Source organism: Eubalaena glacialis, chromosome 15 (genome assembly GCF_028564815.1).
Source record: "Eubalaena glacialis isolate mEubGla1 chromosome 15, mEubGla1.1.hap2.+ XY, whole genome shotgun sequence".
Taxonomy (NCBI): Eukaryota; Metazoa; Chordata; class Mammalia; order Artiodactyla; family Balaenidae; genus Eubalaena; species Eubalaena glacialis.
In genome coordinates this window covers 81,454,542-81,481,363 of record NC_083730.1, presented here as the reverse complement: position 1 = coordinate 81,481,363, position 26,822 = coordinate 81,454,542, and the positions used below count along the sequence as shown (strand labels likewise).

Below are 26,822 nucleotides of genomic sequence, written 5' to 3'. Positions count from 1 at the left end.
TAATGGCCAAAGTTGTTCACAACTCCCCTGTGATCCAGAGCTCACATCCCCAACCACCTCCTTTATCTAATTCACATTCTCAGCCAATATTTCCTCTGCCCCAAATCACTCAGGGCCAGGTACAGACAACTAGAGACCACTCCTATAGCCTAGAGCCCACCAACGTTATTCAAACTAGTCAATCCTAAGCTGTTTCCCCTCCCCTGCCTTACTCTGTGTGGAAAACACAATAAAAGCTGTGACCTACGCTTTCCCTTTGCTCCTTTCTGCCTCTTGGCTGACCCCGGTGCTTCCCCATGTGGCCCTGCATAGAGCGACATGCCCCCTTCTCTTGGAAAATGCAAGTAATAAAAATCTTCTTTCAATGTCATCAGCCTCTCCATGTTGCCACTCAGACACCTATAAATTAAAATCCCCTGGATACAATCATTGCTACGATGAGTCAAGTGGATCACTGTTTGCACAGGCTTTGAGAATTACCATAAGAGCAACAGCAAGCTGTCACGTGTTGAGGATACGAGGCCATCGCTGTGCAAAGCAGTTTCCAATCAGATTTCCTCTGCTCTTCTAACAAGTAGCCCCGAGGGGCAGGTATTACTCATCCAGTTTTGGGTTGCCCTTGACCACCTGAAGCTCGGAGCCTCAGATGGAATGAGGGGATGCCTACCTTTCAGGTGGAACGTTATCCGTGTTGCTGCTGTGGCGTCTCTGCATTTTCCTTAAGACCTAAAAGTCAACACATGCATGAGCCAGAGTCTCCCAATATTCTCAGTGCCTGTCAGATCACCATGGTAACCATAAACAAGTACTACTTGTATCTTACTTCCCTAGAGCTCTCTGACATTTTGCAAACTGTGTTTCGGTCTGTTATGCCATTCAACCCTCAAATCAACATCCCGTCCCATGAAGAAAGTGTCATCAGCCCATTTCATGGATGAGAAGGATGAGAGCGGAGGTGGAGGAAGTTCTCATGTCAGAGGAGAAAGAAGTGAACTGTAAAGCAAAGAGGTGCTGGAGGAGGTCAAGTGAGCAGCAGACTGACAGTTAGGAAACATGGATCCTGGACTGATGCCACCCCTAATTTGCTGTGTGACCCTGGACAAATCAGTAACCTCTCTGTGGCCTCAGACTCCCCATAGGTTAAATGGGAGAGGGGTGAAGTGTCCGAACTCAAAGCTTCCTTCCAGCCCTTACATTTAATACAGTGGTAAAGAAGATCTGAATTCTCATGGAGACACGTCACCTGGTTCACTGTGAGGAACCACAGGGACTTCAGAACTCCATGTTGACGACACCTGAGGTGGGCATTCAGGTGGGGATGTGACCACTGGATTCCAGAGAAAGCAGGCCTCTCCCTCTTCTTCCTCTCCAAAGGGATGCACGGGTCACAGGAGCTTACCAGAGGCTCCAAACCCTGGATGGAATAGAACACTTAAGTGAATAGTCCATGGGATGCCTTGAACCTGAGAATAAGTCTTAGGGCTTCACGGGTAGTTATAAGCAGATGGTTCTGTTGCCTCCTTGTCCCTTGTTAGCCTTCCACTGATACCTTGTTGGGACTCCTGAGGACCGTTATGATCTGAATGTATTAATATCTTGTCCTATTGTCAAACTCTGAGTCGTGATTGGGGAATACAGAAAATATGTTTAAGGCCCTCTGCAGGCTACCCACTGCAATCAGAATAAAATTCAAGCTCTGTTCCTGGCCTGCAGGCCTCACCTGTTCCCAACCTCATTTGCCTCCACTCTCCTCCAACCACACCGGCCTTTTCGTTTTTCAAACGTGCCAGCTTGTCCCTGCCTCCGGGCCTTTTTACTTGCTGTTCCTTCTCCCTAGAATGCTTTTCCTTCTGGCTAGCTCCCTCAGGACAAATGTCACCTCCTTCCAGAGGCCTTCTCCTCTCACCCTCCTGACCCAACATACATTGCCCCGTTTTACCTTCTTCATAGCACTTATCATTTATTTACACGTTTGCATATTTATTTATGACCTGTCCTCCATTAGAGTGCGAATGCCACAAAAGCAAGGATCGGTCTGCCTGGTTTGCCCTTCTGCTTCCACATCTAGAACACTGCCTGGCACAGAGTAGCACTCAACAAGTATTTATTCAATGAGCAAAACATCAATGGGTCTCTCACTTACCTTTTTCTGCATCCCTTGCTCCCTCCCTGACGTCTCACTCCAGAGAAGAAATAAAGGCCAGAGACTTTCCATGAGTTGGTTTAGCTTCCTTGAATATTTTTTTTGTACCAGGACCAAAGATGGCGCTCTTAGTTCAGGGTCCCATAACGGGTTGTTGAGTGACTTCCTGATCCTGACCAGCCTTCTTCAGGGGACAGCATTGGTGTTACCAGGGCCACTGATTAGCGAGACAACCCACCAGCTAAGCCTCCTTTCTCTTTTAGAAAATCAGCCAAAAAACGGGTCAGTAGCACCATCTTCATATATGAAGGAAAGCTCATCCCCTAAATCTGTTTCAAGAACTTGCCATCTCGCCTTAATGCCCCCTCCCCCCGCAATGATTCCTCATCGCCTGCAAATCCTTGGGGAAAATAAAATACAGAATCTCGTTTCCATCCATAAATTTGACACAGCCTCCTAAATAAAATACCCAAGATTCCACTTTCAGATGCTTGCTTTCTAAGGGGCTTCAGGTCCTGTGCTGGCAGCAGGCCGTACATAATTATTCCAATATCGAATTCTGTAATAAAACGTTTGCACGTGGGATGCATCTGAATGACTGAATGAAATGCCTTTTTACCCTCTGCTCCATACACCGCGCTCCATCCCTAAGAAGGATTTCACCAGAGTTTTCAATGTATGAGAGGTTTTAAGTTGCACCCCCGAGCCGTTATATGACTGCACCGAAATGCACGCAAGACAGCACCTCCTGCATCACTTGCACTGGAAGCAGGCAGGTGCGCTCCATATACAATGCTGCAAACGTTTTTCATTCCTGCAACCAAAGTTTACCGCGAAACGCCCCAGGACTGCAAGGGCAGGAGATTACGCTGACCATACCGGGGGGAAAAAATAACGTTCTCTTTTTACCTGCCCAGACGATTCGGCAATCACAGCGGCATCATTCTCGTGCTTCCAAGCCAATCACTCGCGCGGCCCGGGGAGCACCTGACTTCCGAGTGCTTCCGGCCTCTCCCCAGGTTCTTGCTCAGGTCGCGGCACACGGCGCTGAGACCCGGGCACAGCTCCACCGGCAGCACGCACACGATTGCCCGCCCCCTTCCCCGGATTCAGCCAATAGGAAGCCGCCGCTCTGCAGGGACCAATGAGGAGGAGGCCGAACGAGGCAGGCGGGTGACGCGAGAGGTGTGGAGGCGGTGCGTGGGGCGAGGTCACGTGGGGAGGCGCGGGGTGCCTGACGGGAGCTGGCTGGGCTGAGGGCTGAGGGCCGCGGGGCCGGCGCCCGCCGCGAGCCATGGGGCTGCCGGCCGCATAGGGGCCATGCCGCCCGGGTCCCGGGCCTGCCCCGCTCCGCGCCGGGATGGTGAACCTGGCGGCCATGGTGTGGCGGCGGCTCCTGCGGAAGAGGTGGGTGCTCGCCCTGGTCTTCGGGCTCTCGCTCGTCTACTTCCTCACCAGCACCTTCAAGCAGGTCAGTGGCCGCCCTCCCTCCCCGGGTGAGGGAAGCTGCCTCTGCAGCCGCGCTGCCCGAGTGTCCGGTGCGCCGGGCCGCCTGGTCCGGAGAGGTGGGCGTTCGTGTCCCGGGGCGGAGGACGGGCGAAGGGACCCGCCCATTTCGTTGGTAGGCCAAGGGCAGAGCTGGGACTCGAACCCGGTGCTGTGGGCCCTTACGCTGTGCTTATCACCCTGAGGGCCGTCTCCTTGCCTCCTACCTGCCAGGCCGAGTGCTGAGCGGGGGCGAGCATTTCTCCCTTCTCCTCGCGGCCGTTCTGGGGGGCGGTGTCCCCGGGTTCCAGCGGGGGAACTCGAGACTGGGAAAGGTGGAGATGCCTGGGCCAGTAAGATGCCCAGCTGAGCTACGAAGCCAGCGCTGGTGTGCCTGGTTTTCATTTAATTTAGGGGCTCGGTTGTCCGGCAGGGAGACGCCTCAGGACCCACGAGGTGCTCTTTCTGTGCATAACGTGGTTGGGTGGAATTTTCTTTTCACCTCCCCATCCGCTTAGTTTTTTCTTCTCTGTGCGAATTTGTGGGAGAAAAGGCAGGATGCTTTGGTGGGAAATGTTACCCAGAGCATTGTCCCTTCGTTTAGAGGTCCAGTTCAGGCGTTTAGGTTTTTAGAAAGGGTGAGCATATGCCAGGGTGTACCCGGGACAGCCCTGGTTTATGCTCTTGCGCTGATGGAGTTAGAAAAGCTCCCCTTTTCATTCTCAAGGGTCATATTCGTATAAAATTTGTCAATGAATAGAAAAGAAATACTAAATGATACGGTCACCTTAGTTTTAGGAGATTGTAAAATGGAAAGTTAGGGAACCGTATCCCACCTCTCACCTCAGGCTGACAGGCTGAGTGTTCTAAGCCTCTTCTGGTGACTGGGATGCGTTGGTGACATTCATGCAAACTAAGTGCTTGCACTTGTGTTTTCACAACTTCGCAGACGCCTGCTCGTGGTCACGTGTTGTTCCCTCTCTGTCAGGTGGGTGCTGTAGTGACCCCGGACTCAGCCCTCTGCCTTCCTCGCAGCTGACCCAGCTCATCTCTAGCACCATTGGTTTAAATACCAGCTGTATGCTGTTGCTGCCCTGATTTCTAACTCCAGCCTAGACCTATCCAGAAACCCCAAGGTTCTTACATCCCATTGCTTGCTTGACGTCCCTTTTTGAGTGCGTTGTCGGCTCCTCATACTTGGCCAAAACAGAACTCCTGATTCTCCACCACCACTTCTCTCCAGTCTTCCCAGCCTCACTGAGTGGCATTACCATTCCCCAGCCACAGATACCTTCTGCTTTTCCCTGTCTGGACCGCTGCAGTAGCCCACCAACAGGTCTCTGCTTCCTTTCTTATCCTACAGTCTGTTCTCTACCCAGCAGGAGGAGTGATAATCTGAAAAGAAAAAAAAAAATCCCAGCACTCCCTTGTGTATAGTTAGTTCTTCTTTGGGTTCCTGTTGCACTCAGATAGAACTCCAGACGCCCGTTGCAGGATCTCTGCATTGTGAGTGGTTTTTGTTTTTTGTTTTGTCAGTTCAGGTGAGGCTAATTATTATTGCCCCAGCTCACACCAGGTGACACAATCTCAGTGACTTCAGTTCCTTGCCCATAATTCTGCTTTATTTTCTTTGCGGTAAGCGTCACTTACTGAGCATTTCTGGGTCATTTACTTGTTTATCTGTCTCCCCTCACTCTCACTTCTAGAACGTAATTTTTTGGAGACCAGGGACCTTGTCTTTGTTGTTCATAGAATCCCAGTCCCTACTGCCAGGCACTTCATGGGTATTCAGATATTGGTTGAACAAACAATCAAATCTTTTTAATTGGAGTGACTTTTCCTTTCTTCCCAGCCTGGCACACTCCTTCTGATTTTTCCTGTCTGACTCAGATGCTGTCTACACTGTGACTTTCCCTACAACCACTTTGTTTTTTTGGCTGCACCGCGGGGCTTGTGGGGTCTTAGTTGCTGACCAGGGATCGAACCCCCGGACCCTCAGCAGTGAAAGTGCAGAGTCCTAACCACTTGACCACCAGGGAATTCCTCCTACAAATGCCTTTTAAGTACTCTGGTGTACCTTGTTCTTTTTTTTTTTTTTTCCCCTCGTGTGTCTTTTTTTTTTTTTTTTTTTTAACTCGTGATCTGTGACTACAGTCCTAGGGGTGTGTGTATGTGTGTGGGGGGGGTGATCGTGAATCCCCTGAAACTTTTGACAACAGTTTTGTTTTGCAGATTTTTCTGGATCTGATTCCCCCACTGCCTAAGAAACGCGTTAGATATAATCTCTCTATCCCTGCCCATCAAGCCCCTGGCAACCACTAGTCAACTTTCTGTCTCCATGGATTTATGTATTCTGGACATTTCATATAAATGGAAACATACACTATGTGGTCTTCTGTGTCTGTCTTCTTTCAGTTAAAAGCCAGTTTTCAAGTCTCATCCATGTTGTAGCATGTATTAGTACTTCATTTTTATGTCTGAATAATATGCCCTTGTAGGCATCTAACACATTTTGTTTAGCCATCATCATTTGATGGAGACTTGGCTTGTATCTGCCTTTTGGCTGTTATGACTAGGGCTGCCATGGACATTGGTGTACAAGGTTTTGTGTGGAAATATGTTTTCAGTTCTCTTGAGTATGGTCCTAGGAGTGGAATTGATGGGTCACTTGGTAACTCTGTGTTTAACTTTTTGAGGAACTGCCAGGCTGTTTTCCAAAGTGGCTGCACCATTTGCAGTGAACTTTTAAGAAACTATACTTGTCAAGTTTTGAAGTAGTATCAAAGAAGATTATCCATAATTATCTGGAAGAGCCATTAAAATACTCCTTCTATTTCCAACTACACATTTGTGTGAGGTAGATTTTCTTCATAAGCTTCAACCTGAACAATGTATTGCAATAAATTGGATGTAGAGGGAGTTGTGAGAATCCAGCTGTTTTCCATCCAGCCAGACATTAAAAACATTTGCAGAAATGTAAAAACATTTTCTCATCTCACCAAATATATTTTTTTGTTTTGAAAAACATTTTTCCCCCCACACACATGAAAAACTGTTGACATGTAATGGGCTCATTATTATTTTTAAACAAATAAATAACTTATTTAAAATAAATGTTTTAAGAATTTGTTTTAATTTCCAGTATGATAAATATCAATAGCCATAACCCTCATTAACTCACATACTGAAGTCCTCAATAATTTTTAAAACTGTAAAGGATCCTTGGAGCCTGTTCTGACCGATGCTCCTTCTACATGCCTGTGAGTTTGCTCCTCTGCTCTGTTCTCTGCTGCAGTTTTGGTCTTCCAGCACTCCTGAGCTCTGTGGCTTGAGGGAGTCTGCTCCGTTTTGCCTGGCCTCAGGCTCCATCTGTAAGGAGAGCTGTGCTATGGCACAGCTATCTGTCTATTGGACGGGAAGGCAGGGTGGGTGTGGTTAGAATTAATTGAGAAGAGGCTGTGAAAAACTCCAAAGCTTTGGAGTTTTTCATACGATCCTTAGCTCTGCTTCAGTGAGACTGTGAACTCGTGGAGCAGATGTGGCCACTTTTTGCCTAGAGAATAGTTGATTATTCTCTACAGCTTTGAATTCCTGTTTTGATTTTCATGTTAATTAATGCTTTGGGGGATAGTTTAAATTGTAGGGATGGGAGCACAGGAGAAATTAGTGACCTTGGTGGGGATGCCATTGTGGGTGAGGACTGGGTGCTAGGTGACTTGGGCACATTGATTTAACAAATGTTTAGTGAACACCAGCTGCACCAGGCACTGTCTGCTAGATGATAGAGATACAGTGGGGGGCAAAGCAGATATAGTCTTACTCTCTCAGAGCCTATATTCTGTAGGGGGTGAGGGGTAGAAATGGCAAATGAGCAGAATTATTTCAGATAATAATTTGTGATACAAAGAATACAAAACAAGGTACTGTGATAGAGCGGCAAGGTGGGCCTAACTCTATGGGGCATTTGAGCTGAGATTAGAGAAATCCCAGTCTTGGAGTCAGAAGGGTCCTTAGAGGTCCTCTCATGTAAATAACTGTTCTTGTAGTTGTTCAAGTGGTGCAGTTCCAGAAAGTGTCAGGGCTATTTGCATAACTCCTTGAAAATATATGAACATCTTTAGCTTTAACGTAATTAAGTACGTAAATTGGTTTCAAGTTAGACACTGTATAAAGTGTAATAAATCATAAGAGAGAGTTGCTAATCTGTTTTTCTGCTCTTTCACCTTATCACCAGGGTACACATACCTTTCAGAGTCTGTAAAGTGCTGCACAGGGTAGAGGAGGAAAGCAATTATCTTTAATCTCACCAACCAGAGGGATTCACTGATGATATTTGGGCATATTTTCTTTCTTCATATTTTAAAAATATAATTAGGGCCTACTGTTTCTTCACTTAACATATATGCATTTTCCTCATCTTTAAAAGCTCTTTCTAGGTGTAAGTTTTTATAACTAAAAATTTCCATGATCAGGCTATATTTATTAGCTATTCCCCAAATATTAGACATTGGGATTCCCTCTGGCCTTTATCTCCTTTTTTCTTTTACTTTTGAGAATCATAAGCGATTCTTTTAATGACAGTGCCTTATGTTTAAGTGCTTTACTGCTTACATGGGACACATCTCATTTGACCCTTATGATAACCCCCGAAAAAGAGACAGGACAGTTATTAAAATACCCCTTTTTAAATCAGAGGTTAAGTAATATACATTAGTAATAAAAACATTTCTCTAGCTCCTTGTAGTTTATGAAGAAAACTCTGGAGGCTTTTTTTTTTTTTAAATTATTTATTTATTTATGGCTGCATTGGGTCTTCGTTGCTGCGTGCGGGCTTCCTCTAGTTGCCGTGAGCGGGGGCTACTCTTTGTTGTGGTGCGCCGGCTTCTCAGTGTGGTGACTTCTTTTGTTGCAGAGCACGGGCTCTAGGCGCATGGACTAAAGTAGTTGTGGCACGCGGGCTCAGTAGTTGTGGCTTGCGGACTCTAGAGTGCAGGCTCAGTAGTTGTGGCGCACGGGCTTAGTTGCTCTGCCAGCATGTGGGATCTTCCCGGACCAGGACTCGAACCCGTGTCTCCTGCATTGGCAGATGGATTCTTAACCACTGCGCCACCAGGGAAGGCCCTGGAGGCTCTTTGAGAATAGAGAACCTGCCTATCTTTGTCTCTGTATCTTTAACACATTGTAAGAACTTGATACCTTTGAATGAATCTTGAATGAAAAAATACACACACACACACACACACACACACACACACACACATGGGGGGGGTGCTTAAAATTGAGACAGCCTAGTAGGGTAGTTTGGGAAAGGTTTAAAGCCAACTGTCCAACGAAGGAATCCCCTCAGTGCCCCTTCACCACACCCTTGCAAGACTGGACCTTCAGGAAAGTGACCATGTGCTAATTCATTACATTTGCCATTATGTCTTACACAATCTCTTCTACGGTCTTTTCTGGTTGTATAACTCTTACCAGTTCTTTTGGAAAGGTCTTGAATATTCATGTTTGAAAACAAGTGCAAGTGCTGGGAGAATTGCCATCCTGTTTACCAGGAACATAGTAATGTGAAAGAGGTCCTTCTGGGATGCCCTTGTCCGTGAACTCTCATTTTCTTTCAGAAGGAATAACAGGAAAGTTTGAGAGTGATGTCAAGAGCACTTTCAACCTTGTTGTGAGATCCAGTTTACTGTACTTTGACCAGCTTCTTAAGTCTTTATGGCTATTAATTTATCTAGGGTAGCATTTGAAGTGCACTTTAGTTTGCACATAGCTTGATTATGCCGTTAACTGACACGGTCCCAGCAGAACTCATGAATTTACAGGTGGTTAAGCATTGTGCACCTAAGTGATTTGTCCCATATTCCCAAGACTTCTGCATTTAAGTCCTCTTCTTGCCCCAACCAAGGAATACAGATGTTGTTTTTGTATCGATATAACCCATCCTGTTCCTGCTAGTGCCAGTTCTTTCCTATAAAAGAAACAAAAGAGAGGGGGCAGAAGAGAAATGAAAGTCACCTTGAAGGACTGTTTTACCTTTAGTAAATTAAGGAACAAAATTCAATAGTGGAGTGGCACACTGTTATTTAAATGCTGGTGATGTTACAAATGGCATATATAACTTTTGGGAAATTATCAATATTTGGCACTATTTAGCATTGACTCTACTAATAATAATTCCTACCACAAATTACTCGAGAATAAGCAAAAGGTCTACATTTTTATTGCAGTGCTATTTATGATAACAAACACCTGGGGTGGGCTTAAACGTTGATCTGTAGAGGATGTTTTTACTAAATTACAGCATATCAGCGTGATGGATTATTATATAGCCTTGAAAATGTGATTATCAAGATAATGTAGGTACTTGAATGGTTTACCATCCAATTAGTGTCAAGAGGAGCTGAATGCGAAGCATCCTAATTTGTAGTATAAATGCTGGGGTCAAAGGCTAGAAGTTAATATGCAGAAATAGATACAGCTTTATTCTAGTGATGGGATTGTGGGCAATTTATGTCTTTCATGTTGGCAGTCATTTTTTTTTAAATAAACTTTTAATTTTGGAGTAATTATGGATTTACAGAAAAGTTTCAAGGATAGTACAGAGTTCCTGTAGATTCCTCATTTAGTGTCTCCTGTTGTTAATGATCATCATGTTTTTAATAATTTTTTATCATTTTATTTTAAATTAAAAATGAAACTATTCCAACGATGATGAAAAATGTTAATAATCACCTATGTCCCTTCCATGTTAATGGTCTGTAGTATCTTTGCATGCCTTTATCTCAGCTCTTACAAACCCATATGTATGTATTAATACAATTATAATACAATGTGTGATGATGTGCACATTATTTTGTAACTTGTTTTTTTCCTTAATATACTATGGACATCCACCAGGGATCTGCAGTCCTCTGTATTAAGATCATCCGAGTGCTTTAAAATATTGATTCCCAGATCCCATCCACAGAGCTTTTTACTCAGTCTGGAGTTGGGCTCAGGAATCAGAATTTGAAGTCCTTACATAATCTGATGAGCAAGTCAGGTTTAAGGACTCCTGCTCTAGATAAATACACATCAGTCATACGTAATTTTTAGGTAATAGCTATAGCTATCCAGTGTTTATTCACTCATTTCTCTGTGGTTGGGGTTCCAGGTTTTTTCTACCACATAAACGGTGCTGTAGTAGACATCCTAGTGCACCCTTACACGTCTGTACTTTCCAGAGGCTAGGCCTCAAACATGTGTTTGCTGTGCCAAAGTACATGTGGATATGCATGTTTTAAATATTAATAGCTCTTCCCACATAGCTTTCCTAGAGATATCTTAGTAACTGTATAGCTCTTTCCCATTGTCTTAAAGTATAACCTTTGCCATCAACTTTCAAGGTTAGTCCCTTTTTCTCAAACAGTGACACATGACAGATCATTCTTAATGGCAAAAGCCACAGAGCTCTATTAAAATGGTAGAATGGTTAAACTATTATGTATAAAAAGCCTCTTGGAGGGAGTCTTATCATTGTTTTGTTTTCTAGTGATAGATAGGTTGACGAATCCAGAAGATGGCTGTTTCTTGCATGGCTTGTTTTTTGGCACTCAGGCACCTTACTTAGTTTCTTTAATAGTATAACAAAGGCAATTTGGAAAGCCCGACCGTGCCTTGGGGGCTAGGAGAAAAGATCTAAACTCTTGCCTCTAGAGCAACTCCTCACTTTGCATGTCTACGTAAAGGGCTGGCTGGCATGGGTGTCTTTGATAAAGAAAGGTATGTTCTAAGGGTCACATGCTCAGTATTTTTTCATAGAAGAAATTTGCAAGTTGACATGCTTCTTCTTGCCCCTGAAATCAGCCTCGCAACTCAGCGTTCCCCTTAGTTTACCACTAAACTCCTCACTGCAAATGAAAGTAACCTTGTGCCCTAGACCTGTCCAGGTATTGTCTGAAATGACAGTTGGAAAGTTTCTTTGAAGTTTCCTCTTCTATTTTAAAAGTGTATTCAGATTTTACATTCTATTCCACAATGTATTTGTTTTAATATAAAAAATATTTTAAATGATTTGCCATCAGAAAAAGTTCAAAACTTTTTCCCTCCAAAATTTTTTGACAAAATTAATGCTTTTGTACACATTTATAACGTGCACATAGTCCAGGGGCATTTATGTAAGTCTGCCAGTTTTGAAGCATAGCCCTAATTTATTACTTCTTCCTACAGGTTTATTTTGCATTTAAAAGAAAAAATTATTTATTTATTTATTTATTTATTCTTGGCTGCGTTGGGTCTTCGTTGCTGCGCGTGGGCTTTCTCTAGTTGTGGCGAGTGGGGGCTACTCTTTGTTGCAGTGCACGGGCTTCTCATTGCAGTGGCTTCTCTTGTTGCTGAGCACGGGCTCTAGGCGCGTGGGCTTCAGTAGTTGTGGCACGCAGGCTCAGTAGTTGTGGCACGCAGGCTCAGTAGTTGTGGCTCACAGGCTCTAGAGCGCAGGCTCAGTAGTTGTGGCACATGGGCTTAGTTGCTCCGCGGCATATGGGATCTTCCCGGACCAGGGCTTGAACCCGTGTCCCCTGCATTGGCAGGCAGATTCTCAACCACTGTGCCACCAGGGAAGTCCCGGCGGGTGGATTCTTAACCACTGTGCCACCAGGGAAGCCCTGCATTTTTTTCATGACTTTGGCTCAGACTTTGCTCGTACCAGGGGAGTGCAGATTCCTGTTGTGCAAGCTGTTTTGTATTGTTTCTTTCCTATTACTGTAGTTTCAATGAAAAAATTGGTGAAAATGCAAGAAGTGATACTTTAACCTTCTCATTTATGGTGTCTTTGTAGGAGGAGAGGGCAGTGAGAGATCGGAATCTCCTCCAGGTTCAAGACCACGATCAGCCCATCCCATGGAAAGTGCAGTTTAACTTGGGCAACAGCAGTCGGCCCAGCAACCAGTGCCGGAACTCCATTCAAGGGAAGCACCTCATCACGGATGAACTTGGTTAGTCTGGCTCCCTTCCTCTCCTGCAGTCCCTGGGCCATTCGTAGGTTTTTAAATAGGGATTTTATATGCTGTCTTTCCCCCTCTTGCCCATTTCCAACACTTCTCACGTCTTTGTCTTTTATATCTGACTCATCATTCAAGGTTCCCCTCAACATCAGAGAAGCTTGGTTTGATAAGAGACACTCTCCAGAGTTAGAATTTTATCATGCGTCAGCCCCCTGACTACTTCCTGCCAGTCTCTTCCCAGCCCCAGTACTTTCAGATCTTAACAGTCTTTTTTTTCTCACTTTGATGGTGAACTCTACAAGATAAACAGTTTTTCTTCTTGGTGACCTGAATTGTATCCACATAGTGTTGGCATTTAGGAAGAGAATGAATGGACTTGTTGACTGCATAATCTCAAATGAATTATAAACACTTCAAAATGTTTTACTGTTACTATTAAAACATCAGTCTGTTTCTTTTTTGTTATATTCACTAGTTTTATTTTTAGATTCCACGTATAAGTGATATCATACAATATCAAAGTATTTGTCTTCCTTTGTCTGACTTACTGCACTAAGTGTAATACCCTCCAAATCCATCCACGTTGTTGCGAATGGCAAAATTTCATTCTTTTTATAGCGGCAAGATAGGGCTAGGGGATTAAGAGGTACAAACTACTGTGTATAAAATATAAGCTACCGAGGTATATCAAACAGCACGGGGAATATAGCCAATATTTTATAATAACTATAAATGGAGTATAACTTTTAAAAATTGTGAATCACTAAGTTGTCACCTGAAACTTATGTAATATTGTAAATCAACGATACCTCAGTTAAAAAAAACAATCTGTCTGTTTTGGTGCCTTCTCCCAGAGTTTTAGTCTATAAGAAAGGCGATTCCTGTGCTGGCGAGGCGTTTGGATTAGACAGCCGCTAGAGCTCTAACCACTCTAAGCCTGGCCCAGTCCCCCAAGGAGAGACTCCTGGTAATGCTCTGCCTGCATTAATTTAGCCCTTACTACATGCTGGGCACTAGGCTAAAAGCTCTCCTTGAACAACATATCATTTGATTGTTGTAGCAGTCCTGTGAGGTGTAGGTGTTGCTGTCTTCACTTTGTAGTTGAAGACACAGGCACCAAGCGGTTCAGGAACCTACCCAAGGTGGCAGGGGCTCTTTTATAAACCATAAACGGGATACCATTATCACACCAAGAGAGTACCACTTTTCCTTAATGTCAGCTATCCAAACAGTGGTCAGAGTTCCCCGATTGGTTTACAGATTGTTTATTCCCTTTTCACCTGGTGGTTTGCAATAATCTGATTAGTTTGCAAGAGTAAAATTTGCTCTCTCTTAGAGAGTCATAGAACAAATGGGTTATGAATGTGACAATACTGAAATTGATACAGGTAACCTTGAATTAGAATCTTCTGATGAAGATACCTGATGAAGCCCAACAAAATGAAGACACGTGCTATCTTCAAAATGAAACTATAGTGCTTTTTATATATCTATATTTAAAGTTTGCAACCCCAGCAAAATAATTAAAAAAGAAAAAACTTTTCCAAAAAGATCTCAAAAGAATCAGAGCAGATGAGATTATTTGGGATTGAAGGAAGGAATCAGGAAAACCTCCCACCTAGATTAGAAGAGCTGGAAAATTTTGCACAAAAATGCACTGATGACTCAACAGTGCACAGCTCTGTTTTTAAGATCACATTGAAAAAGCAGATTAAATTGCAAGTAACATTTGTTTTGCTTTGTTTTAACAGAGTAAAGTTTAGCGAAGGGAAGTTACTTCCATAAGATGACCCAGCTAGTCAGTCAGGGGCAGACCTAGGACTAAGACCAGGACTGAACTTGGAGTTCAGTGCTGTTTTCTTATAGGCTTTTGTTTGTATGATACTCAGTGAGAAAGCATGAAATCTTATGACTTGACTTTAATATTTAATATTAGTTATGAATGACAGTTTGTCCTTTTCTTTTGTCATAGCTAGCAAAAGAATGATTTCCCTCTGCTTAATTCAAGTGAGACAAAGACTCTCAGATTTCTTAAGTTCCAAGAACCAATCAAAAAAAATCCAAGAACCATAGGTTTTATTTTACCTCCATGAATGCAGGAGAGGAGATAAGCAGTGTAATAAAGAAAACTTGCAGGAATTTTTGCCTTTTAGCAAGCAGGTGCCACCCCCACGAGTGTTGCCAGGGTGACACCTTATTCAATAAGACAACCAACAGAGTTACAAACTTTTCAAAGGTTAGAAGTTGGTTTCCCAGTCAGTAGCAGCACACTCTGAGGTTGTGATCTCACAGGACTCCTCGTTGGAAATAATGTTTGCAGGAGTACATTTCTGATGCAAAAGGAAAAATCTTGATGGACTTTCACCGGAAGTTAGAAAGACCTGCCTGGTTTCAAAGCTAAATACTTGCAGTTTGTACTGGGGAAAAACAGAAGGCCTGAGATGCTAACACTTATAACATGGAAAAGAGAAGAGGGCAGAAAGATCATTTCAACAAGTGTAATGCTTTACATCTTTCTCACACAGAGATCATGTGATAAGATGCTCTGTATTTATCATTTGGGGCAGAATTTTGAGGAACATACTGGCTTATTCGGATTTTTAATTTATAACCCTTCTGAAGAAAGTGAGTAAGAATAGTTAGGAAGAATCCCAGAAACATTTTATGTGGCATTAGAATCATCCTGTCTTAATTTAGAAGACAAAAGGCATAGTTAAAACCACAACAGCAGCGATCTGGTTCTCGTAGGCCTCAGGTTCCCCAGTGTGACACGAGGGCCCTTCTGGTCCCTTCCATTGTTATTTTAATGGTGCCTCCTGCTTTTGCACAGACTTTGTTTTCCAGAGTAGTTTCTGAAAACAAACTCATGCTTCACGACGTCTCATTCTCTGAGGATTAAGAAGCTGGGGCATTTAGAATGGAATGATGTGAGGAACAGCTGCTCTGCACCTGTGTGCACCCGTGGGCCCATGTGTGTACCTGTGGGCCTGGGCCTGCACCTGGGAGTTTCCCATGGGCCACGTGGTGTCCCTAATGGACTTATTCTTACATTTTTCTGTCCCACTCCCAGAAGGATATAGAGAAATGTATATTTAGCAGCTATGAACAATAAATTAGCTTTTGTGAGGAGATTCTTTTCTTAAAGTTGAGTATGAATGAATGAACTAGGTTGGAGGGGGTGTTTTTAGATGATAAATGGAGGGAATTGGGAGGATTTTTCTTCCTTGGGTATTAGAGTACTCTCATTCCCTAATGCTGAGGGGTGGTTGAATCCCTGCAATGTATAATTAAAAGGAGCCTAAATCAGTTTATAAAGGTTAGGTGTGACTACTATTTTAAAAAATCCTTCAAACTACTAAATAAATGGTAAGTATTTAAAAGGTATTTAAATGTAAAAAGTGTATGTGGAGGTTTTTTGTTTGTTTTAAATCTAGAAGGATCTCACTTTCAGGAGTGAAAACCTTGGTTTTTTCCTCTTTTCAGATTTTTCTTTGAAAAAGAATGACATTTTTCCCCAGGCATAGATGAAAAATTGGCTTTCATAGGTTAGCACAGGAAAACATAGGCGATGTGATGATTGCATCAAATATGTGACAGCAGACTAAAAGGTAATTTTAGGTAGATTAGGACATATATAGCCTACTTATAAAATGGGAGTCCATGTTTCCTGTAAACTGCCGCATGCAGGAAGCAAGCTCTGATTAGACACTGTCTGATTCCAGGTTCTGTGGTCCTTAGGATGCCCCTGACTCCAGACTCCATCTTTATGTTCTTTGCATGCAGGACTTTCATTGCTGCCTCGTGATCGCCCCTGGTGGGCAGGTGGGGGGACTGCTGGGTTTATACTCAGGTTAGTCTCTGACTTTCAGGTTACGTTTGTGAGAGGAAAGATTTGCTGGTAAATGGCTGCTGTAACGTCAACATCCCTGGCACAAAGCAGTACTGCTGTGATGGCTGCTTGTCCAATGGCTGCTGCAGCGCCTATGAGTACTGTGTCTCCTGCTGCCTGCAGCCCAACAAGGTATGGAGAGTTGCTCCTTGTGCTGCATCTCCTTTATTCTTTCCGCCTGCATTTCACGAGGAGCATTAGAATCTTCTTGTGAGATTCTTTTGGAAATAGAACTTAGAAGGGAACCTTGTCGGTGTCAGAAATGGCTGCTGTGAGGTAGCCTTTGTCTACAGGGAAAGGAGGTGGTTCCCAATTCCTCCAGTGGTTCTTTGGCAGAATAGGCCATTGCATTCCTAATCAGATATCTAAAGAATAAAACATCAGCCCTCCTGCTCACTTGAGCTCCCCTCCCTCTCTCCTTCCCCTCCTTTTCCCTGTATCAGCAGTCCGTTAGTTTAGGAGAAATTTCCAAGGTTACCTTGTGCTTCTGAGTTTGGAATTTATTACAGGTACTAACTTTTGTTTTCATAGCAACTTCTCCTGGAGCGCTTCCTCAACCGGGCAGCTGTGGCATTCCAGAACCTCTTCATGGCAGTCGAAGATCACTTTGAATTGTGTTTGGCTAAATGCAGGACCTCATCCCAGGTCAGAAGCTGTGATGCCTCTAGCTGGGGTATTTGCTGGTGGGAGTCAGGGTCTGCAGGAAAACTCAAAAATATGCACTGGGGGCTTTTGGTGGGGTGATAATGGAGAAGAGATTTAAACGAAGTTGTGTGGAGCTTTGGTGGATTGATAGTACATCATCCCTTGGTATCCGAGGGTGATTGGTTCCAGGACCCCAAATCCCTAAATGTTCATATAAAATGGCATAATATTTGCCTATTACCTACTTACATCCTCCCGTATGCTTTAAATCATCTCTAGATTACTTACAATAACTAATACAATGTAAATACCATGTTTTGCTTTTTGGAACTTCTTGAGTTTTTTCAAATACTTTTGACCCGTGGTTGGTTGAATCCACGGATGCGGAACCCGTGGTATGGAGGGCTGACTGTATTTAGAATGTGAACATGAGATTTATACAAGTTAGGGATGTAAAATATTTATATCAAATCAAGGTCCGACTAACTTGCATCTTCCCTATCTGATTAACTTGTCTGTATTTTAAGTGGAAGCTTAAAATTATTTTTAAGTCTGGGTGGGTGGAGTCCTAATAGTCCAATTCCTGAGAGAAGTTCTCTCCTCCGTCTTTGACTGAAATTTAAGGCTTTCCAGCAACCACTTGGTTAGAGTGGGTACTAATTTATTCTGGGACAAAGTTGTGGTTTATTTTAGGATTCAAGGGGATGGGGCAGGTGGGTGTTGAAAAATACACAGGTAAATCTGTAGGTTGGCAAGCTCTCAGTACTTTTCAGCATGTTGTCATTAAATGCTTTGCTCTTGGGCACTAAACACGGCACCAGCTGCTGAAAGCATCTGAACGTCTTTGCCTTTCCATCATTCCGCGCATCCTCTGCTCTCAGCCTTTGTGATCGGGCGGTTGTTGGAGCTGTCTTTGTAAAATCACCAGACGTGTTTGTCATACGGGCGCTCTTCCTCTGGCTTCCATTCATGGTGTCTGCAAGATTGTCCTGGCTCCGTCTGAGATAAATGACTCATTTGTCATTCTTTGGAACTCTTGTACCCTTTGCCAGATTTCTGTAGTCTGCCTTTGGGTTTTACACCACTCTTCATGTCTCTGGTCTGCTCTTAGAGCATTCAGCATCACTGGGTAAATGTTTCAGGGATTATAATGAGCATTTGAAACATGAAGAAATTCCTGATGTCCTTGTTTTGCTGGAAGAGCTTTCCATTTGAATGGGCTTTAAAGGAAATGTGGAGGACGGCTGAACCCATGACTTACTTTGATTCATACTCTCATTCTGAGTAATGCTAGAAAAGGCCAAGTGTTTTCTTTCTTTAACTGATAAAACCCAGGAGTTACTTCCAAACTTGAGTGAAGATGCTAAAATTTCAGACTTTGCATTTTCATTGTAAAGAGAAATTTACCAGTTGGCAATTTGCCTTTATAAGCGTCCCAAGAAAGAAAAGATTTGGCTGCATGTCTGTAAATTGGATTAATACTTACAATTTAGATGTTTAGCCTTGGTTTTAGGCTAATTAATGAATTCTAGACTAGCCAAAAACTCAAGTTGCTTGTATGAAAACAAATTGCTGAAAAATTAGCCACCAAGAATGATTGTCTGTGTTAAATCGCACTTTGCTTGGCCAGATGAGGCTTGTGTGGTACTGTGGGATTCAGCTTGTGTACCAGCCCTTAGGTACATAAAACTTGACAAAAGCAATTTGAAGTGCATCTCCTTCATCTCTGCAGGGTTCAGTGCCGGGGACTGAATTCCTGTGAAGCACGGGGTCAGGTGCAAAACACCCATTGGATCTTAATCTGACTTAAAATACTTTGAGGAAAGTTTTTTGTCTCAAGTTATCCTAGTCACAGCTAGGTTGTTAAAAAAAACTCACTAGTGTGCATAAAAGAAACAGTCCTGCGGTGACACTATGTCCATTTTCATGCCCTTCATTGGCATTCTGTGCTGAGCATCTGCCTTTGCTCCAGAAAGTGCCCTGGACCCTTTTGGTGACATTTGGAGATGGACTCACCCGGGCTTCTGCAGGGAGCGTCTGCCGGCCGCCGTCCTGCTCTGTCTCACGGCGATCTTCTCTTCCCTTTTGCCAACAGAGCGTGCAGCATGAGAACACGTATAGGGATCCCATAGCAAAGTACTGCTACGGAGAGAGCCCTCCCGAGCTCTTCCCCGCGTGACGGTGAGGGAGACTCAACCCACTGGGAGGATGTGCTGCTGAAGAACTTGTAGCCTGAAGCCCTTCTCTGGTCTTCAGGAGAAGACTTGACCTTGACCACTTCTTGTGCTGTGCTCTTTGGCCTCACTCGCCCCCGGGCTTACCAGATGGACTTGTTCCGTAAAGCAGTTGGAAATGCCAGCCGGCGGGTTACATTCAAGAAAGACAAGACTGGGGGCGACCTGGTGAAGGCATCAGCACTCTGAGCGCCTCTGCTCTGCGGCTGCTCGGGGACCTGTGGGCATCTGTGTGTGTTCTCGGGCCCTTCGCTGTAAAGTTATTTATTGGACTTCTTTAAAGTAGTGGGAAAATTCTCATGTTTCCTATAGGAAAATTCCTTGATAGTTGAGTATATTCAAGGAGATTGTTCTTGTTGTTTTCTTGTGTTCTTGAGTTTCAAGAGTGAGATCGACCCTTCACCCAGATAAAATGTTTGGTCTCTTAGAACATGCATGTTCTCTCGAGGTGGTTTGTTCTTGGTTTTGTTTTAACAGCATCTTCAAGAGTGGGCCCTGAACACCGTGTCCTGACATCTAAAATTGTCTAGAAACTCAGATGCTGTTCCCTTCTCATCCTGTGCCAACTTTCTAGCAGCTGGCACCATGTGCTCTCAGGTTTTTTCCTAGTGGTATTTGGATATGCTTGTTTACCTATGTGCATGCACCGTTTTAACCAGAAATTCTGCCTTGTTGTCCTGGACGGTTCTGTTCTTGTTTCCTCTGCCCCTGTTGAAATGACTGGTCTGCTCAGCCGTGGGACAGTGGGAGCCTCAGGAAAGTCATCTGCTGGGCGGCCTCCTCGTCTTCTGTCATGGAAACCCCATCTTAAGGCGATTCCTCAGTGGAGATACATCTCGCAACTGACTGTAAGTGGTCGTCCTTTATCGCTTTCAGCTTCGGGAGATGTGATGGGTACAGACGTTTGGTTTCCCTATGATTTACAAAGAAGAACAAAACTCAAGTTTCTGTCAGGGTGCCCTAAGAGGCTCACATCTACCCTCCGTGGGCATTGGATGTGCAGGCTGCTGGTCCACATGCTGGAGGCGGCCTGTGTTTCTAATATGACACTAACCCTCTCTGGTCAAGGCTGAGAGTATTTGGTCCTCAGATCAAGACGTCGTGCCCCTCTTTGCTCTCCGGAGTCACATTACCACACACTGTTCTTTCCCAGAGCCCCTCACTAACCCTGGTATTGGGCAGGGTCTTCCTTGTTCTTTTTCGGTTGTTCAGCGGTTGCCCTCAGAGCAGAGCACGAGCTTTACAGCCCGCTTTCAGCATTTTTATTTCAGTGGAGCTTTTTCCTTGGGCCACGTTTGCCTTCCTGTATGTTTCTGCAGTCTATTCAATGGAATAATTTCCCTTAACTCCCTCCTGTTACTTACACTTATCTTCCCAAAGTAGTTTGTCCCCCTAAGTCAACTTTCTTAGAGGGTGAACTGTCTGGCAGTTGTTTTGCATGTTAGATCCCAGGAAATCTATTCAGTTTGCATCAGGTTTTTCAGATTCTGTGTGTGTTCACTGGTGCTAAATCAGACTGTGTGTGAAAGTAATGGACACGTCTGCATGTTTCACCAGCTCATTGCTTTTGGTAACTCAGTCTGTCTCCTGGTAGTTGTCACTCACCAGCCTCTCCTTTGAGCTTATTTGAACCCTTGGGCAATAACGTAGATTTACTGTGAAAACAGTTTATATCAAAGGTCAGCCATACCTGTTTATTCTGTATTTGAATATTGGCAAGCACGTTTTGCATTTTCACTGCTTTCACAGCCTCTACAACTTAGGTAGAGAATTAAGCTCGTTTGTTCCCACCTCGTAGATGAAGAAATGGAGTGAAGTGACTTCCCTGGGCCCCATGACGGAACCAAAACAAGACCTTCATCTCCGGCGCCGGGTCCACTGTCCTTCCCACCACGCCTCGCCAGCTCCAACGCTGACTCATCTGTAAACACTCCTCTGAGAGCATACAGATCTCGGTTGTCCAGGCCAGCAGAGGGGAGAGGTGGTATAAGTAGCCAAATTGGGTCAATAATCCAAAGGTCATTTTCATTCAGCCCTGGAGTATGTTTTTCTGTACTCCTAAGAGGCATGTTCACTGTTTTGGAAAGTCACGGTACTGCAGACTCTGTAACGAAGCCACCCAAGGACGTGGAACGTCATGGGCCTCCCCAGGCTTCTAGCCTGGACCCCTCCCTGCTCCCCTCTCTGGTTTGTTTCTGGCTCCTTCGACTGAAGGTTTCCAGAATTAGGGACCTTGTCATAGTTTTGTATGCCCAGAGCTTAGCAAAGTGCGTGATACACATCGGATTTTAAGAAAAGATCAGAGAAGGAATGAAAACACCTTTAGTTTAGAAGAAAATTTTTTAAATTGTTATGTTTGGGGTGAAAGGTAGTTGGGTAATTCAAAGCATTTCCCTCAGTTCTGAATCTTAATTGCCATGCTCGTTGCTGGAGCAATAAAGATAAGCTATGTTCTAACAGGGAAAGAAGCATTCTGTAGAAAAAGGCGCTGCCTCCACAGGGCCTGGGACTTGGGGTGGCCCTGGACCTGGCGACGCTGGGGCTGGCATCGAAGGGCGAGCTCAGCAGCTCTTGGAAAAGCAGGGGATAGGATTTTAGAGCAGGGTTTGCAGTTTTTGGCCTGCTCCCGGAGCTGACTTGGAGGCTGTCCAGGGAGTGCCTCAGTTGGTGAGGCTGCAAAGGCGCTGTGGGAGCCGTGTGCAAGGTTCCGAGCAAGCTGTTCCCATCGTTGGGATTTGCAGGTAGATTGTAAATGAACAGAGATGTTGCTTATTTAGTCTACTCTTTTTTTTTTTTTTTTAATGGTTATTGGAGTATAGTTATTTTACTCTGTTGTGTTAGTTTCTACTGTTATTTAGTCTACTCTTCACAGGCTGGAGAGAATTCGGCCTCGCAGTCAGTAACTCCTACTTATTAAGGCATGGCCTTGGGTAGTCTTTCCTCTTCTGAGTCCCAGGCCCTGCTCTGTGATATGGGATCGCATCTGCTCCTCGTGGGGTTGTTGTGAGGTGTTGGAGTGCGTAAAGGCCCAGTGCTGGGCATGAAGTCCACATCTGCAGTCCAGTGGGGGTCTGACATCACGTAGTTGGCAACGTGGGGATGGGTGGGCCCCTTGGGTGGAAGGGTGGCAACTACAGAGTTCTAGGTATTATTTTTACAACTATTTTTAGAAGAACTCGTGCTAAAGATAATTTTTAAAATGCAGGTAATTCAGAAATGTGTCAAGATGAAAGTAATAATGACCTAAAATCATGCAACCTAGAGATCAGCCCGTTTTTTTTCTCTTCCCTCATGACTTTCTAGGCAGATATGAGAATACTTTTTCTTCTTGAAAGCAATCCTCTGATGGACATCCTTCTATGTGACATATAGGCCTATCTAATAATTTTTAGTGACCACCTGGTGTCGGTTTCATGGATACACCGTAATGTTATTAATCCCTGCTGAGTTCATTTAGCTTATTACTTTTTTTTTTTTCTTTTTTGGCTGCTACAAATAATGCACTGATGATATGCTTTCACATACACGTTTGTATGTTTATTTGAGAATGATTTTCACCAATTTATACTCCCACCTAAACTATGTGGGGAGTGGGACTTCCCTGGTGGTCCAGTGGTAAAGGATCCGCCTTACAATGCAGGGGACGCAGGCTTGATCCCTGGTCAGGGAACTAAGATCCCACATGCCGTGGGGCAACTAAGCCCGCGCGCCACAACTACTAAGCTCGCAAGCCTCAACTAAAGAGCCTGCATGCCGCCAACTACAGAGCCCACACGCACTGGAGCCTGCGCGCCACAACTAGAGAAGAGAAAACCCGCACGTCACTACTAGGGAGAAGCCCGCGCACCACAACGAAAGATCCCGTGTGCCACAACTAAGACCTGACACAGCCAAAAATAAATAAAATAAAGTATGCGGGGAGTGTCTTTTGTCATATACCTAAGAACCACTTGGTATCATTTTTTAACTCTTTTTGCTAATGGATCTCTATGTTCTAATTGATACTTAATTTCTTCCCATATTTTGATTGGGTGTTTATCTTTCACATGTGGTAAACTGCTCTTCTTGACCTTGGCCAGTTTTTCTTTTGTTGGTCTTTTTCTTCCGGAGCGTTCTTCACTGAAGGAGGCCTTAAACCCCTTTTCTTGTTTTTTTCAACCCTGCATTACTCAGAATCAAGTGGCTCACTTGTTAACTAACTTTTCCAGTTGATCTAGGGCAGCAAATGGGGGCAGTTTTGCCCCCAGGGAACAGTTGGCAATGTCTCAGACATTCTTATCACAACTGAGGGCAGGCGGTATGTGTAGTGGGTGGAGCCCACCACTGCCCCCACGACACAGAGTCATCCAGCTCCATGCATCAGCAGTGCCGGCCGAGGCAGAGAGGCCCTACTCTCGGGTCACATTTTACCCCCTTCGGTTAAACAGGAAAACTACCAGGAGCTGAGAGCCGACTTGATTATTTCGCTGCCCTTGCCTTCTGCCGTGCGCAAGTGCTGCTGATTAAATTACCCTGGAATCCCACAGGACATGCTGCTTCCTCCCTGGTCTCTACCAGCCCAGTGCTGCCTCCAGGAATGGCACTGTTACTCTGTGGCAGCGTCCCTCGCGCGCTGACACAATCTAAGTGCAGACACCCTCCCGTGGGCAGAATGACCAGGTTTACAGAGAGCCCCCTCCCCTCCTGGCAGATCTGCCCTCCCCATCCCCCTACAGTAGCTCTTTGCAAGGAGGGCCTTTGGGGGTGGGGCGAGGGGAAATGAGTCACTACAGATTCCATTTGGAAAACTGGTCATTCTACTCTAAAAAGGTACCACATAAGTAAGTAGAAATAATTAAAAGAAAAAAGAAGCCAGTGGGATTGTGAGAGTTCTTTCCTACACAGCACTTTTCCTGACTCTGTGGCATCAGTGCATTGCCTTCCGGGCCCTTTGCCTGTGTGGACTCTTGTTGCATAGTGTGTTGTCATGGTGTGAGGACAGTTTTGGGTACCGGGATCCCCGTTTTCGCTCAGTCACATGTCTGCAACATTCAGCGTCCAGTCAGCTTACACAGACACGCAGAGGAACAGGTGGCCCCCGAGGGCCTGAGTGGGGAACAACGGGTTGTGTTTGTGTGGCCGACTCCGTGTCCCGGCAGCCCCTCGCCACGTACCTTCAAGTGTACAACTCGATTCATGTCTGCTGTTAGAGCTGAACTGCTGGACTTTTTAAAAATAGAAGTACAGCCTTTAATATTATAATAAACAGAGCAACTGGCCAGTTAACAACCAGCGGGCCCTGCAGTCAGTCAAATGTTTGGACAGGGGTCCAGCTGTATTGTTTCTCAGGACTGCACAGTCTGTGGGCTCGGAGGAACCAAAACATATCACTGCTAGAAATGCATTTTATTTCTAAGTGGGTACTTTACAAGTTTTTGGTAGGGTCAGTAGTTCCTCAGGTCTTTGGACTTTCTAAATTCATACATTTTTTAATGCAGCATAGAGTAGGCAAGCTCTGGTCAGCTTACATCCGGATTATCAAAATCAGAAGTGTTTGCTAAATGAGAAAAAGTGGTGTTGGCTATCAGTTAAATTCAAGATTTCAGACTGTGTTGGTCACATGTCACTATTACTGAGGAGGAGTGTGTATGTTTATAAGTGTAACAGCAGAATGAAGTCTGTGAGTAGCATCCTAATTTTACTGATGAGAGCACAGGCATTAATGGCCTTGAGTAAATTAACCTCTTCTGGCTTTGGTTTCCTCATTTGTCAAAGGAGGGTGATTGCTAAGGTATCTTGCAGATCCAAAATTCTGATTTTTGTGCCAAAGATCCTGCCGCATGTTAAAGCAAGACCAGAGCCCAGCGACTTGGTCCTTGGCTTTGATTTTCACTGGGTAAGTGGAGACCAGCCATCTGGAGCCTGTTTTCTTCAAATCAGGGCTTCCCCTTTTCTCTTGAAGATTTCAACTGGGGCTCACCATTTTTTGCCTTTTTCTCCTTAGATTTTAAATAGAGACCATATTCTTCTCTGCTGGGACCAACTTATTATGTATTGCTGCTCTGCACCTGTGAAGACAGCTGCTGTGTTTTCCATCATAAAAACAGCTGTCTTTTGGCAGGGAAGCCCAGAATGTGCTCTGTAGCTATACCTTAATACAGTGCTAAATTATTTAGGCATGCTTAACCTGAGATGCTCAGAGCATCTTGGAATTCCTATTAAGGGCTTCTGTAGTCATCGCTCAGTAAAAGGTTTCCCTTTCATTTCTTTCGTGATTACTAGGCAGAAACCTGAAAATGTAGGGAATTACATTTTAAAATATAGAAAATTACAAAGATACTAAATTGTACCACAATAGTCAGATCCCCAGCCCCCAAAGATAACCACTAATTAAAGTTTTTATGTAAAGTTATCTTTTTTTCGTACATGAATGTGTATTTTGTGTTAGTACATAAATAAAGGTAGAATCCTGCTGTACATAATATTTTAAAACAGTTCTTGTTGTGTTGGCTTAACCCAACTATAGCTAATTAATTTACAGAGCGGGAAAAGTACACATTTTATTTATTTTTAATTTTTTTAAATTTTTTAATTTTTATTTATTTATTTTTTTAAAAGTACACATTTTAATTGTGTCATCTGGCCTCTAAAATAAAGCCAGGGTAGGATTGAAAGCCCTTTTAGAAATGCGTACAAGTTTGTCATTGCATTTCTGCATCCCTTTTCTGTCTGATTTTTACACAGTGGGGAGACAAGTCTTTGTGTTCTTCACAAATAAGTTACAGACATTCTATTTCAGCCAGAGTTGACCTGCAGGAAATGTGCTGAGGTCAAAGCCTGTCACGGCAGAATCCCACTTTCCTGAGAGAGCTAAGAGAAAAAGATGGGGGGAGCCCCACTCCAAATCTCTGAAGTATGTCATTCATTTCAGTGAATCACTAACTGCAGAATTAAAAAAATAAAAAAATATATAAAATGGCTGAGAAGGACACATGGGTACCGTCTTTCTGGATGTCTAGTTTGGGGAAAGGATGAGCTGAGCTCAAAGCAGCCACGTTTCCCCAAAAACCAGCTCTGCTTTGTCAAGTTTGTGGCCCATATGATGGTTTTTGAGGGCAGGAGGGATGTCATTTTCTAAAGATGTTCCCAGATGCTCCGTGGGCTGCTATTTGGAGCTGGAATCTTCTCTGCTCACCTCCATAGTTTCAGAGGCCTAGAGTCTCGCCCCCCCCGCCCTCCCCCGCACGTGCTGGACTCAGTTTCTCTCGGGAGGTTTTTGTCTGGGCAGCAATCCAGGGCGTGCTCTGAGAGCTCAGGCTCTGACACCCGTGCCCCTCCTGAGCTTTGCCTGCAGCCTGCTGAGTGCCAGCTTGGAGGCCTGAGATAAATAGTCTTGCAGCTGCTTAGCCGTCAGCCGGGCTCATTTATTTGACACAAATAAGCTCATTGACCTGATTTAGCGC

The 26,822-nt window shown here is 44.3% G+C and overlaps 2 protein-coding genes across 9 annotated transcripts in view; one reads left to right on the top strand and one right to left on the bottom strand.

Annotated features, from left to right (window-relative positions):
- The window catches only part of RNFT2 (ring finger protein, transmembrane 2), a 61,581-nt gene extending 58,366 nt beyond the window's left edge, over positions 1-3,215 (bottom strand). The window contains exons 1-2 of the mRNA XM_061169123.1: positions 3,053-3,215; positions 668-726 (exon numbers count right to left, since the gene is read on the bottom strand). Of these exons, the coding sequence (XP_061025106.1) occupies positions 668-714 (47 nt within the window). The 5' untranslated portion in view covers positions 715-726; positions 3,053-3,215. The remainder of the gene's footprint in view (positions 1-667; positions 727-3,052) is intronic.
- A 138-nt stretch (positions 3,216-3,353) lies between these two features.
- Positions 3,354-26,822, top strand: part of SPRING1 (SREBF pathway regulator in golgi 1) — a 270,150-nt gene continuing 246,681 nt past the window's right edge. For 2 of the 8 annotated variants that reach the window (XR_009697368.1, XM_061169842.1), the window contains exons 1-4: positions 3,354-3,614; positions 12,447-12,603; positions 16,482-16,633; positions 17,033-17,146. Coding sequence is in view for 6 of the 8 variants with exons in the window: in XM_061169842.1 (XP_061025825.1) it covers positions 3,504-3,614; positions 12,447-12,603; positions 16,482-16,633; positions 17,033-17,146 (534 nt within the window). In the remaining 2 variants the exon portion in view is untranslated. Of the gene's footprint in view, positions 3,615-12,446; positions 12,604-16,481; positions 16,634-17,032; positions 17,147-19,241; positions 19,811-20,113; positions 20,229-21,178; positions 23,296-26,822 lie in introns of those variants that run through there. The other 6 variants (XM_061169845.1, XM_061169844.1, XM_061169843.1 and 3 more) reach the window with 5 other exon arrangements.